This window comes from Podarcis muralis, chromosome 6, assembly GCF_964188315.1.
Source record: "Podarcis muralis chromosome 6, rPodMur119.hap1.1, whole genome shotgun sequence".
In the NCBI taxonomy this organism is placed as follows: Eukaryota; Metazoa; Chordata; class Lepidosauria; order Squamata; family Lacertidae; genus Podarcis; species Podarcis muralis.
In genome coordinates, this window is record NC_135660.1 from 66,283,456 (window position 1) to 66,298,989 (window position 15,534).

Below are 15,534 nucleotides of genomic sequence, written 5' to 3' on the forward strand. Positions count from 1 at the left end.
CGTGCCCGTCTTGGCTGATTAGAGCGTGTCCAGACGAGGTGCGGGCTCTCCTGGGGGATATCATCAATTTGTCCCTTGGCACGGGGACATTCCCAGGGGAACTGAAGGAGGCAGTGGTGCGCCCGCTCTTAAAGAAAACATCATTAGATCCTTTAGATCTATCCAATTACCGCCGGGTTTCGAATCTTCCGTTCCTGGGTAAGGTGATTGAGAGAGCGGTTGCTGAACAGCTTGGTGGGTTTCTGGATGAAACATCGGCTCTGGATCCATTCCAGTCCGGCTTCCGCGCTGGTCATGGGACCGAGACGGCTCTGGTTGCCCTAACAGATGATCTTCGTAGACAGCTGGATCGAGGCGGGTCGGGGCTGCTGATTCTTCTAGACTTGTCAGCAGCTTTTGACATGGTCGATCACGAACTTCTGGACCACCGCCTTGCCGACGTGGGGATCCAGGGCACAGTCCTTCAATGGCTGCGCTCGTTTCTCTCTGGTCGGGGACAGAGGGTGGCACTTGGGGGGGAATTGTCATCGCGCCACTCCTTGGTGTGTGGAGTGCCTCAGGGTGCGATTCTCTCCCCGATGCTTTTTAACATCTTTATGCGCCCCCTCGCCCAGCTTGTCCAGAGTTTTGGGCTGGGCTGCCATCAGTATGCTGATGACACCCAACTCTATCTGCTGATGGATGGCCATCCTGACTCGGCCCCAGACACACTGATCAGATGCTTGGAAGCTGTGGCTGGATGGTTACGTGGGAGCCGGTTGAAGTTAAATCCTTCAAAGACAGAGGTCCTCTGGCTGGGACGGGATGATACGGGAATGAGGGGGCAACTCCCATCTCTTGCGGGGGTGCAATTAGTGCCAGCACCGTCCGTTAAGAGTTTGGGTGTAATCTTCGATACCTCCCTCTCCATGGAGGCGCAGATTGCAGCTATTACAAAGGCGGCATTTTTTCATCTCCGCCAAGCTAAGCAGTTGGCTCCTTACCTCTCTCGCCCTGACCTAGCTACTGTGATCCACACGACGGTCACCTCCAGACTGGATTATTGTAACTCGCTCTACGTGGGGCTGCCCTTGAGACTGACCCAAAAACTCCAGCGGGTGCAGAATGCCGCAGCGAGACTCCTTACGGGGTCTTCGCTTAGAGATCACATTCATCCGGTGCTATACCAGTTGCACTGGCTCCCGGTGGAGTACAGGATCAGGTTTAAGGTGCTGGTTTTAACCTTCAAAGCCCTATACGGCCTAGGGCCCTCGTACCTACGGGACCGCCTCTCCTGGTATGCCCCACAGAGGAACTTACGGTCTTCAAACAAAAACACCTTGAAGGTCCCAGGCCACAGAGAGGTTAGGCTGGCCTCAACTAGAGCCAGGGCCTTTTCGGCTGCGGCTCCAACCTGGTGGAATGCTCTGTCACAAGAGACAAGGGCCCTGCAGGACTTGACATCTTTCCGCAGGGCCTGCAAGACAGAGTTGTTCCGCCAGGCATTTGGTTAGGGCGCAGCCTGACTCCCTCCTTTGGCAACCTTTACAAAACTTTATGGCTGCCATCAATCTTGATTTTAATGAATTTTTATAATGTTTTTATAATGTCGCACTATTTGGTGTTGTTAGCCGCCCTGAGCCCGGCTTCGGCTGGGGAGGGTGGGATATAAATAAAATTTTTTTTTATTATTATTATTATTATTATTATTATTATTATTATTATTATTATTATTACTGCCCTACCAGTAGACATCACATCAAGCAGACACTGGCACGTCAAACTCTCCAAACACCTCTGCTGAGCCTTGTGATCCAACCAGCAGATGGGTTCTCCTTTTCACGATCGTGACTTTTGAGGCAAATAAGTGCCTGTTCTGAAGTACAGCTCCATGTTTAAACATTAGGAAATTGAAGGATAAAAATATTGTGGCACCAAAAAAGAAAAAGAAAAGGGTATCTGAAACCAACCCTATGTTAACAACAGATGTATGAGCAGACAGGTTAGGACTTAAAATAGCTTGGTCTAGGGCAGCTGGTATAATATAACACTAATGGATTTACCGAGTATTCCCAACATCAATTCTCTGAATTTGTTGTTCTGGTTCTTTTTTATGTTTTTTTAAAGAGAGCCTCATTAGTGCTGACAGAATACTGGTGATATGAAGTGAAATACCATGCTGAGAATAGCTTACAGGATTAAAGGAAATATGCCAGTAAAGTATTTGCAGCAATTTCCCATTTTATCCACTAGCCAAATGAGTATATGTGTTGAAGTCCAAAGTAACAACAAAATAGACAATTGAAAAGTAAATAAAAACACAAGAGCCTTGCTAGGTCAGATGAAACATCCATCTTCACCCTAGGACTGTGCTGAACATTCTTTTGAGAATATTTTTGGCACATTCGTGAGAGTGTGGGCAGGGCAAGAAAACACAATGGCATGAAAACATTATCAAGATGCCTGGAACACTTTTTGAGCAGTGACTTATTGTTATAAGTAATTCAGTGTTTCTCAAACTTGGGTCCCCAGCTGCTGTTGGACTACAACTCCCATCATCCCTAGCTAGCAGAGCCAATGGCCAGGGATGATGGGAGGTTGTGGTCCAACGGAAGCTGGAAACCCAAATTTAAGAAACACTGTAATCTATGAGTCATCAGCAGGGGCTTCTCCCCCCCCTTCACTTTTTATAGATTTTTATAGATTTTATCAGCATAGGCAAGTGGTGGCCATGATCACCCCCATTTCCAGGGCATTGTCACCACAGCGCATCTGAGGAAGAAATTCATAGTTTCATTTACAGATAGAGGAAAACACGATTGTCTCCTGTTCCATACAGTAGTAGTAGTAGTAGTAGGATGGTGGGCTTGGCGATGCCTCCTCCCGCCATGCACTCTAAAGGATGCTACAATGTGATGTAGATTTCTTCCTCAGATGCTTTGCAGGCAAAAATGGACCCAGATGGGGCAGATCACTGCCACCACTTTCCCACAAAGGCAAACCCTTTTTTAAAAATAAAATAAGTAAATAATAAGCATGTAAAGAACAAATAGAAACACCTCCAGTCTCCCACAATTCTAAAACTAAGTTCCTCACTCATCTCCCACTCCTGAAAATCACAGCAATTTCTTTAGTGCTTTCTCAAATGTGCAGAAACTGAGTTATCATCTCTACAGCCTGAGAACAAGGCTTCAGAGATGGTGAGCCACTTTCAGGCCAGTCCTACCTTTCCCAACAGATAATTGCTGGAAGCCAATAAGCAGGATATGAAGGTGACAGCCTGCTTGCATTGTTTTTTCTCCAGCAACGGGTGTTCAGAGATGCACCCCCTCTAAGCACAGAAACAGTGTTCCTCTGAATATGAATTATCACCTTCTTCCACAGACAAACATAGCAATCCCAACTCCCCACTGCCACCACTGGGGCTCTGGAGAGCAGCAGAACAACCACCGTATCTGCATCATGGTGTCAGAGGTTGAGAGTAAGGTGAGGCAGGCAGATTGGGCCTGACCCTGCACCAGCTCCAGGCTGAGGATGCTGTTTCCAAAGCCACAATCAAATTCATAGCAAAACCCTTTGGAGTAGATGTTACAACTTTTGTTGTCCTTTCAAATTAAAAGGAGCATATACCATTATCTAGCTTTACATCACTTTACCAAATGATCTGACTAATTTTATTGAAACCTATTTGCTGCATCTACTTTCAGTACCATTCCTGTCAGTTTTATACTCTCTTGGTCACGGAGCACTTACATCTGGTGATTGTTATAATACCAAACACATTTTATTTATGCAGTATGGGTTTCAGTCATGGTTTAGATTTCAAATACTTCTTTATTTTTATGGACTGACTGTGGCTCAGTTCAATCTCTTTGGATAAATTATTTTTTCCTCAGGCTTTTTGAAGAGTGTATGTAAAAAAGGAGTGACTATAGAATCTAGTTTATCTGTATTTCAGGTCAGTCACCCCAAGCAGATTTTTATTTTTATTTTCTACTTCAGCCCATAGCTGTTTCCTAAAGGCTCTTTCAAAAATCCTAACCCCAGCAGTCAGTGCATTGTCACATCACAAAATGCCTGTTGATCAGGGATGGCCAAATTCTGTAATCTTGTGGGCCATGCTACTCTCCAGACAGTGGTCTCAAGAGCAGCCAGCTCCGTAATAAAGTTGGCACTATTTAGCAGTAAATATTCAACAGTTGCTGGAATGAGTTTGTGGCCTGAAACAGCTAGAGTTGTTCTGTGGGTATTCACAGCTAAATCCTTATGAAAAGATTCAAAAACCTGCATATGATAAATATAAAAGCAGAAGAGAATTAAATATTGAGCCAAGTATACATGCTTGGGGCAGTATGAGGGAAACAAATATTGATTTGCCCAACCACATGCAGTTAAGACTTGTTTTGTTGTTTTCCAGTGTCTCAAATAGGAAACTTCTATGGTTGCATGCTCAGACTATGCAGTTCCCAGCCCCAGCCCCCACCTCTCCAGTTGAACAGTAAATAAAGGACACAACACAGCTTGAATGGGCTCAGATCAGGTCACAACTTTATTAACAACAAATGAAAGAGGTTTGGCATAGGCTTTGGATAACCATTTACATCCAGTCCACCTGCTGGAAATGACGTCAAGGGTCAATCTGGCAATGGGGGTTCCTGTGACTTACATCAAATGGGGGGACCCCCATGGGGGTTTCTGCCTTGAGGAGTGCTGAGGTCCAAGCCCCCGCCTGGGCATACAGACAGAAGCAACTCCTCCCAGACCCCTTTAACTGGATACCCTTGATTTGGGGAGGGGCAGGCAGAAGCTACAACCTCCCCCAACCAAGACTAATGTTTGCCCAATGCCTAAATTGCCAAAGTTGTGATGATTGGTATGAGGTGGGCAAAAACACCAGGCTGGAGCCAATTTGCCTAGTGGACAAATTTCTGCTCAGGCCTGAACATGGCAACCACCAATACCATAGCAAGGTCTGAGACAGCATGAAAGGAGGTAGGTGGGTGGGTGGGAGTGTTGGCTATTTGCAGTTTAGTGGCGCTGCAGAGAGCTTGCTGGGGAGACCATGCATAACAAGGAACTCAAAATAACTTTAACAAGGTTTTAATAACAAAAACAAAAATTCATTTTACACTAAAGATAACAACCAGCATGACCCAACCACCAACCCATCCACCAGGGGACTGAGAGAGCAAGGTGCTGCTCTTTATATACTATACCCAATTGCTGACACAGCTTAATTAACACAACTTAGCAGCACCTGCTATGTTTCACAGCTGTAAAACTGGGTCTCGTTATTTGCCCTAGCCCTTAAAGACATATACATCTTGTGAAACAATAATGAACCTTCACATTTAAATAGACCATTCAACAGGGAGATCCAATAAAAAATAAGGTGCTAGGACAGGGCCGCCTTAAATTTCCTGGGAGTGGACCTGAAGGGAGCCTACCTGCTCCATCAGGCCCTCCCCCTGGGACAGCTCTGCCTCCAAGCCTGCCTGTCATTGGCCAATTTGCAGGCAGGCTTGAATCCAAGACACCAGCTAGCAAGGTGAGCTCTAAGCTGTCCCATGCCAGCAGGGCAATCCTCAGATGCCAAAGTCCTCATCAGGTCTCAGTGCCAGGAGGCATTGCTAGCCTGCAATGCGGCTGCACCCAAGGTGGGTAAGCAGACTGGTCTAATTAATATGTATACACAATGTTAAGAGCAAAAGCTGTTGAGCTGCATTTCATTTTTTGCACATGAGAAGGAGGTTTCACCTTCACCACGTCTATAACCGTGTTTCATTTTGTTGTGAACTGAATTATGGTATCACAGTCTTCCCCAAGTAACTTATTGTTTCTTCATTTAGGATATTTAGTTGACTCTGCAGGATGGTACATTAAAATAATAGAATTCTTCAGCTTTTCTTACCCCAGGCAGTAGGAAGTTTGAGCAACATTTGGCAGGGCATTGTCCTTTGGAGAAAAGATCATTGGAGTTGTTTGGTGAATTTGTGAAAATATATTTGTTGTTAGAAGTCTAAAGCTGAGAAGGAATGGTAGAGAAGGAACAGCTAGCTTAGACTGATGGATTCCCAAGACAGAATCCAAGCCCGACAAACTCAGAAAACTCCTGTTTCTGCCCAAAGCCCCAAACATCTGAAAAACCCAGTTCAAAACTACTTACAGTTCCCTTAGACTCACATTTGAAGTCTCTGACTGTAATCAATTTTATCTGCTTTCACTACCGCAGTTTGCATCACTGAAGGAAGGTTGCCAAGCTCTTGAAATCAGCCATTTTGGTAACAGCAGTTTTTAGGAGGTCTGGAGCCACAGCCCAGCACAACCATTGTTGAATCAAATTAGGCACATAGCAAGAAAAATAGGAAAGAATGAGAGTGGATGAGGAAACCCAGCCAGATGGGTGGGGTATAAATAATAAAAATTATCATCATCATCATCTTGTATATCTGGCAACTAGCCAAATAGCAAATAAAAATAAAAGTGGACATGCCATATTTCCCCACACCCCTATTTATTGGCAATTGTGCACTGAAATGCAGATTGGTGTTTTTTTAGTGCTTAGGGGATATCTATAAGTAGTTTAAATTTCAGCACACCATTTTGGCATAGTGTGTTTGCTATTGTTGCTTCTTAATTGTGCCCCCTTTTGACTGGTTTCTATATTTGAATGATGGGACCTTCAACAGAATACTGCAGTATGTTTCCTGCTAGAAGGAGTATTCATATTTAGGATTCCTCCTCCTCCTCTTCCTCCTCGACAAAGTAATAATAATAAATAAATAAGGATAAGAATGTGCACCCCACCCCCGAGACTATTCCAGTGAAACTCTCCAACCTCCCAAACACCTCTTGCGATGATTTGTACAAATTCTACAAAAACTTTCCATATCTCCTCAAAATCATTTTCCTGCATATTTAGCCATGTCTTTCTCCAGGATATTTAAGGGGATAAAGCAGGGCATTCCATCCCTGACCCCAGTTTTTCATTTTCAGTTTCCAAATGGAAAAGGAATGTTGATACTCCCCCCTTTTTCCAGCCTTATTTAATGCCTGTGTTTGCTATTAGAGGGAGTGATTAAAGAATGAGGAAAAAGTGGAGCTGTTAATAGCAGAAAAATATGTTGTCCCTATGTTGGGAATGCACATGTCATACCTTATCATGAAATCAAACTGGAATGTTTGTCCTCTTGTTCAACGCATCATCTGCATAATTGCTTGACTAGGTTTCTTTCTTTTACAGTGGTGCCTCGCAAGACGAAATTAATCCGTTCCGCGAGTCTCTTCGTCTTGCGGTTTTTTCGTCTTGCGAAGCACGGCTATTAGCGGCTTAGCGGCTATTAACGGCTTAGCGGCTTTAAGAAAAAGGAAACAAACTCGCAAGAACTCGCAAGACGTTTCGTCTTGCGAAGCAAGCCCATAGGGAAATTCGTCTTGCGAAGCACCTCAAAAAACGGAAAACTCTTACGTCTAGCGAGTTTTTCGTCTTGTGAGGCATTCGTCTTGTGGGGCACCACTGTATTACCGCCTCTGAGTAACAGGAACGAGTAAAAATGTGCTGATTGCTGCATTACATGTTCTCAGGCTTTTCATAGTTACAAATTTGCCATTTGCTCAAAGTACCTTTCTAAATTTTTAATGTGATTGCTGTACCATCTCTATAAATCCAGTTAAGTAACTACATCTTCTGCTATCAGATAAAACAGGAATAGTGGCTTCACACTGGGTGAAGGAAAAATGAATTTTGGTAGATTTGGTTTCCTGTGTGCACACCATGCATTTAAAGCACATTTAAAGCATGTGGACTTCCGCCAAAGAATGCTGGTAACTGTAGTTCACACGACACACCTACACACTGCAGCTGACACACTAATGTGTCACGACACATAGTTTGGAAAGCTCTGCTATAGATATTGTAATTTTGAGGATTGTTCAGACTCTGCCAGCAGCTCCCAGCCATTTGCCAGACCCATATCTATCAATCAGACTGTTGGAATTGATGGCATTTAGACATAGCATTGTACTGAACTGGCCCAGAATGTTACTACAGCTGGCCAACCTATGAATGCTACTCTATTCACATGACTGGTGTCATGTCAGAGAAAGAGACTTCGCAGATGATCTACTTCCATGATTTAAAAAAAATGCAGTTTTTCTACTTTCGGGTAGAATTTGGGAGCTCCCAACTCTAGTCCCTGCTGCCTTTAATTAATGGGTTTCAGCTACAAACTTTGGAACTTTGCAGAGTTCTGCCAGATGGACTGGACATTACTTAGCTAGATAAACCAAGAGCCTGAGTAAAAGGAAGCTCCATAATATAACCTGAAGCATTCCCTCAACTCATCATTCCCTCAACTCAACTACTCATGCACCATTAATTCTACAAGAAAACTGGATGCAGTACTGTCTCCACCAGCTTACTGTTGCATCCCATAAAATATCTATCTAGCTATGGAATTTCTGAAATAAGTGTGCTGCGAGATTTAACTGGTGCCTGGACTGAGAATGGAGATCTGAAATCAAAGTCAGAGCTTGACGCAAAGATGTTCCAAGCTGCAGTTCTTAGAGCTCACCAGATGGAGCAGCCACTCACAGGTTCTATCCATGCCCCCTTCTGAAATTAGGGTCATCATAGCTTTTAAATCAGGCATAGGCAAACTCAGCCCTCCAGATGTTTTGGGACTACAACTCCCATCATCCCTGACCACTGGTCCTGTTAGCTAGGGATGATGGGAGTTGTAGTCCCAAAACATCTGGAGGGCCGGGTTTGCCTATGCCTGCTTTAAATATTTAACAAAAGTATTTTATTGCAGTACACTAGTGTATTCCAGCAGACAGTATGGAAAGCACTAATCCAAGCAACATTGCCCTGGATAGGCAATTCCTTCATTTTCCTTCCCCCGTTCAGGTATTACGCCACCTTTTTTTCTCAGCTGATTGGCAAGGCAACATGTCTTTCCAGTTGGCATGGAGGAACCTTAGCCCTGGAAAACATGTGCATTAAATGTTACAATTTATTTCTGTAAGTGCAAAAACAAGTAGGTGCAGCTGAGTATGTGCAAAATGTTTCTCTCTTCAAAAATTTTTTGGTTTGTGATTCCTTAGAGATGAATCCCATCATATTTTTAATGTTAAATGATTGCAAATTAAATTAAAATTTGTGCTTATCTCAACCATATATTTTAACTAATCACATATGACATAGTCTCTCTCCATTATTCTGGAAATGTTATTTGATGTATGACTTAAAAGTGCCAAAATATACATGTTGTTAATTAGTCAAGGATGCTGATGTGCTGTGATTTAGGGGGAGCTCTACCCCCTTCAGTGTGAGAGAAGGATTAATATTTACCTTTGAGAGAGGGCCCCGTATGTTCTTTGCTCTTCCTCTCTTTATTTTTTGATGTTATTTTGTTTTGTTTTATTATTTTTTTAGATTAGATTGTTTTTTATTCAATTTTATGATGAAAAGTTTCAATACAATTTATGGGGTGGGGGGAAACCTCCCATGTTTGTGTGTGTAGATACCTTTAAAAAAAAGGAAGAATGACAGGTAAAGTCAAAAGCACAAATGAGTGGCTGGAGGGGATTATGAGGAATCATATAATTCTGCATGTCAAAAACTGTGAAATCCTTTTGCTATGGTTTTGTTATGTTTAATAGTATGTTTATCTTGTATTTTACAGTTGAATAAAAAACAGAGCCAAAGCAGCAACCTTTTTAATTATTAGTTCAGAGAGTTATTAATTTAGAAAGTTGCCAAAGTTTAATTTAGTTTCTTATATTTGCTTCGGGCAATTACCACTACCAAATAATTAATTAATGGTTTGTATTTGTTGTTGTTATGATCAGCTTAATGCTCCTTATCTCATTTCTCAAGGTGATACTTTAAGAATTGACTTTACTGGCCCATGTCCTTAATATTTCTGCATTCCTGTTAAAGTTCAAAAAATGTGAAAGTTAAATACATATTAATGTTCACCCTGCCAAGAATTGATTTCCCCAATACTCTTTATTTTTAAAATACCATTTTAGTTGGTTATAACATATAACCCTCCTATAACCTTCCATTTCAAAGGAGAATTGAACTCTGGCCATGTTGCTACTGTATTAGCAGGCAGCTTGTTATTCTTTCATTGATATACTAATGTGAGGACATAAGATCAGGCTAATGGCCCATCTAGTCCAGCATCCTGTTTTTGCAGTGGCCAACCAAATGCCTGGGGGAAACCCACAAGAAGGATTTGAGCCCAAGAGCACTGTCCCCTCCTGTGATTTCCAGCAACTGGTATTCAGAAGCATTGCTGCCTCCAACTGTGGAGGCAGTGCACAGACATCATGGCTAATAACCACCGAAAGCCGTCCTCCATGATTTTTTTTCTAAACCATTCTTTAAAGCCATCTGGATTGGTGCCTCTCACTGCCTCTGGAGGGAGCGCTCTCCAACACTAGGAGCAAGGTCTCCATAGTATCAGATAAATAGTGCTGATTTTGTCAAAAACATATCCATTGTTTGCTTTGATGAGCAAGTATTCTGGCGGTTAAAAGCCAATACACTGGCTGTTTCCCCCCACCCCCCAAAAAAATCTCAAATAAGTAATCACTAAGATCCGCCCCATATTGAGCATCCCATTCTTATCCACTTAATTGTTGGTTTTCTCAGGAATGGGGCACTTACATTTGTTGCTGCTCATTAAAGGCAGATAATTCTTCTGTTGCGTGTTACCACAAAAGCAAATTTGGTTCTTCTTTGTACTTCATCTTTCAATCCTTCTTAACAATAAGTTGAAGCCTCTGGCAGGCCCCCAAAGGCTTTTAAGAAGGCAAGGAACTAGGCTTGATTACTGGCAACAAACAGGACCAGTATAGAATTGCAACCTCTATTATATTCCATTCCCCCCCTCCCACCATGATGTTTTAGAAGTTTCTTGAAAGGAAGATGTACTTAATGAGTGCTAATTTTTTTAGCGGTGTTTTTATTATACTCGAATATTTTTCTTTAATATGTGCCTTTTACTTTACAGCTCTTTCAAACATCTGATTGGAGGCCTGGATGATGTTTCCAATAAAGCATATGAGGATGCCGAAGCAAAAGCAAAGTAAGTGTCAGTCAATGGTTCTTTTATATACTTTCTTTCAATATACTTGCCTTTGTGCTTCTTTATTTAAAAGAAAGGGGAGGGGGAACCAAATTAAAATATTTCTGAAAACAGTCCTTTAGTGTTGTAAAAGAAAACTCCTAAAAATATAAAATTAAAGAAATGTGATCAGTACCAATGTATATACAGTGGTACCTTGGGTTAAGAACTTAATTTGTTCTGGGGGTCTGTTCTTAACCTGAAACTGTTCTTAACCTGAGGTACCACTTTAACTAATGGGGCCTCCCGCTGCCGCCACGCCACTGGTGCATGATTTCTGTTCACATCCTGAGGTAAAGTTCTTAACCCGAGGTACTATTTCTGGGTAAGCAGAGTCTGTAACCTGAAGCGTCTGTAACCCAAGGTACCACTGTATATTTTTTTACCATATTCCAAAAGCACAACTATGTTGCGCAGTATTTCTTTGAGACAATAAATAAAAGATCAACAAGTCAAAAAAATGTGTGGCTCTCAAGTAGTGGAGACCTGGGCTGGCTCCTATAGCAGCAATTATTCCCATTGCTTGTCCTGCCAAAGAGGAGTGGTGACACAAGGAGATATGGGCCTGGGATGGGCTGGAAGGAGGCAGGCAGTTGCCCTTCTGGCCTAAGACATGGAGAAGATGAGCTGGTAGATTCACTCTTAACACCAAAGCAAGGCAGCTACATCCCAGGATCGGCTGAGTGATCACATTGCAGCAGCAATTGCAACTTCTGGATTGCTTGGTCCTGCACATAGAAAGGAGAGGACAACAGAGAGGAGGACAGCCTGCTTTCTCCCTTTATACCATCCTTTTCACCCCTAGTTGATAAACCCAACTCTCCCCACATCAGGAATTATTATACAAACTGCAGCTAAAAATAACTAGCAGGTTAGAAAGGTTGGTTTGACAGACTAGCTAGTGCTTCAGTCAACATTCATATTAAGAAAGGAATAATATTCCCACCAGCAGACTAGCTGGAATCATGACACCGACAACTTGGGAATATGTTCTCAACTCCTCAGAAATCTGTATATAATAGTACACATTCCAACAAATTGATGATAAGGGCTGCTATAATTGCGACTTAGACATTCTCCTGCCTGAACGATCTTAATAGAAAGTCTTACAAGTGTGCATTATAGTTTAATCTTCTCTGTGAAACCAGAAATGACTTCTATTTTATTTTAATTTTTTGCAATAAAACGAGCAGAATTCAAGGTTCTCGAGAGGCACAAATTGAAAGGTGCCTAAACAGTATAAAGTTTAAATGGTAACTTGTTATTGCCATATTTACAACTACTCTAGGGTATTGTTGAGAAATGTGTAAGAGAGCCTAGTAGACCCTGATGTTAAGTCAGAACATTATAGATGTCTAGCAAGCTCCAGTGGTAGCCAGCAGAGGAACCTGACACAGGGCATTAATTTTTAGGGTGGTGGCAGAGCTGAGGCATTCATAGATCTGCTGAATCATTTCCCAGAGGGGGCCTGATTTGGGCCTCTGCTATGCCAGCCTGGAGCCAGTGCTGCAAAAAATAATCTCCCAATGTCACATCCTGGTTGACAGGAGCTGGCAGGGCTGAGGATGCTATGGATAATCTGCTTTTCCACTCTTCCCAGGCCCCTCTTAAGACTGCTCTGCCCATCCTTTTCTTGCATGTCTATGCAATCCTGAAGTGGCTGAATTAAGTGGTCTTTGACTTTGTTAAGCTGAAGGTATCACTGCTTCATACATCTAGATGTTACAAAGCACAACAACTTTTCAGAAAATATATTAGTCAAATACCACAGACAGATTTGCTAGGCTTTTTGAAAGTATCCATATGGAATACGTTGTACCTTACAGAAGCCATACTGAAACCTGCTTCATAAAGGTGTTCTGTTCAACAGTTCCTTCATCTGGCAGAGCTCCTATAAGATGGTTTTTCATGTTGCTCTAATTGACTTCAACTAATTGCCTTTCAAGGGAATATATTTCAAGTATCAGGCTGTGAATTGACAGCAGGAGATACAGTTCTGTGTAAGCAAGGTGCACGCTTGCTAATAAGATAAGTGGCAGAATATTATTCTTTTCTGTCAGTTTGCACTGGAAAATATCACATTATTGAGCACCGATCATAGTGACTTTGAGGAATGTTTAAGTTACTTATTTATATATAGAAAGCTGACTCAGTGATTGATTCCTGGCCACAATGTGTGCAATTCAAAGATTTATCACATCTGAGGTTCCTTCTAGTTTGCTCTATAAAAGAATATAAACCCCAATGTGCCCAGGTATTTCATATTGTGCAGTGTTATCTTTCTTGGAGAAGGGAACGGAGAATTCCCCTCACACAGAAATTTCATTGTTTACATTTGAACTGCTGGATTGCAACCAGTGGCTTTATTTTGGCCTCTCCTACTAGTGGCAGTGACAGAGAAAAATACTAGATGGGGGGTGGTGCGGGTACACAAACAGGACAAAGTGAATTTCGGGGAACCAGCTTGTGAAACGTACCTTTCCGTCAAGTAACCAGAAGGATTCATCACTTGCAGGGACATAGGCTACTTGTCTGGCAGCACCTATGTCCAAATCCCAATTTCACATTCCCATGCATGTTGCTGTCTCCTTTTCCCAGCACCAGATCAATTTTAATCTATCATGCTGAATAATTCTCAGCCAATGAGCATTGGCTAGTTATCTTGTAGATATCAATAATATCACTGTACTTGGTTGTTGTCAGCCTGAGCTACTATTAGTAGCTTCGGATAAGGCGGCAATGCAAAGCAACATGATGTGTGCAACGGAACGCAGACTTTTGATATCACTCATTTGGGGATGTGCAACAGAGATGTGGGAGCAGATTGTGCATTTCCCAGATAGTGAAGAAGTAATATATATATATATATTATATATATATCAGATAAAACAGTGTCTTAAGTAAGCTTAAAGTGTTTGTGATTCTTCTTCCACAACACTATTGCATATAACCTGCTATGAGTAATGAAAAGATTTTTGCCATGTTTGGATGTCGCTCTAAACCATACTGTAAAAAAGGTAAAGGACCCCTGACAGTTAAGTCCAGTCGCAGACGACTCTGGGGTTGTGGCTCTCATCTCGCTTAACAGTTTTTCCGGGTCATGTGGCCAGCATGACTAAGCCCTTCTGGTGCAACGGAACACTGAAACCAGAGCAGCACATGGAAACGCCGCTTACCTTCCTGCCAGAGCAGTACCTATTTATCTACTTGCCCCCCCTTTTTTTGCATGCTTTTGAACTGCTAGGTTGGCAGGTGCTGGGACTGAGCAACGGGAGCTCACCCTGTTGCAGGGATTCGAACCACCGACCTTCTGATTGGCAAGCCCAAGAGGCTCAGTGGTTTACACCACAGCGCCATCCGCATCCCTAAACCATACTGTAGTGCAGTGTAAATGAGCTGGAATGAGCTGCAGCAAGCCTTGGGCACTCGCACTCCCCTCTCCCCGGTATAGCTGCGAGGAGCTCAAAAGCTGTTGCTTCCATTTTTACTTAACCACAGCTTGTCGTGTCTGAACTGACAAACTGGTTAACGTTAACTGTTTTTCTCTGAAACAAGCACAGTTGAAACTGTGGCTTTGTGTGATGTATGAATGCAGCCTTTGTGCTGGCAGTGCTCTAGAAAACTTTGCTTTCTTCCTATAGACAAGCAGCCACAAGGACATGCCTTTCAGTACCACGTTATCTTAGTTATGGTATAGTCATAAATACTGTCAGCCTGGTAAATGCATATACAAATCTTCTCTAATATATAAATCCTACATATGAGTAGAATTCCAGCTTTCCAGCTGTAACATCAAGTAAACAATGAATGACATCTTATGATGCACAACTGCAATTTGTTTGCACAGCAGAACATCTTTTCTCACCCTCCAGCCCATTGTGTCCCCTCAAAACCTCTGCAGGATCCCCCAACCCTCCAGAGCAGTGGGTTTTTTGAACAGGGACAGCTGCCAGGGGTGGCAAAAGAAAGGAGAAACCCTACTGAGTGAACAGAGACCCACTTGCAGTATGGTGAATCTCACCCAGCTACTTACATTTAAATACTGATATAAAATAAACAAAAATTACAGTGCTTCAGTATATCATAAACAAACATTTCAAAGCAATTCCTTCATAAATTCTGCTTCGAACATCAATATTAATATCATGTTGCAAAAAAAAAAAATGTGGTAGTGCCAAAAGAACAAGAATCTACACGTTTTCCTTTAAATATTCTTGAGTTCTCTAAAAAAAAAAGCATTGTTTTATTGATGGCTTAATTATGCTGCACATGAAATAAGTCTGGAAAAGAACGCCTATCAACTTAAATGAATTACAGATGGCAACACTACAAAAAATAATTTCCAACCCTATTTTCGCTCTGCATTTTAGATTAGGACTTAATTCTTGTTGCCTATCTGTGAAGCAAATTCCATATA

At 42.2% G+C, this 15,534-nt stretch overlaps 1 protein-coding gene across 5 annotated transcripts in view; it reads left to right on the forward strand.

Annotated features, from left to right (window-relative positions):
- Positions 1 to 15,534, forward strand: part of PRKG1 (protein kinase cGMP-dependent 1) — a 599,721-nt gene that overhangs the window by 516,183 nt on the left and 68,004 nt on the right. For all 5 annotated transcript variants that reach the window (XM_028729654.2, XM_028729658.2, XM_028729655.2 and 2 more), the window contains one exon: positions 11,004 to 11,078. In XM_028729654.2, the coding sequence (XP_028585487.1) occupies positions 11,004 to 11,078 (75 nt within the window). The remainder of the gene's footprint in view (positions 1 to 11,003; positions 11,079 to 15,534) is intronic.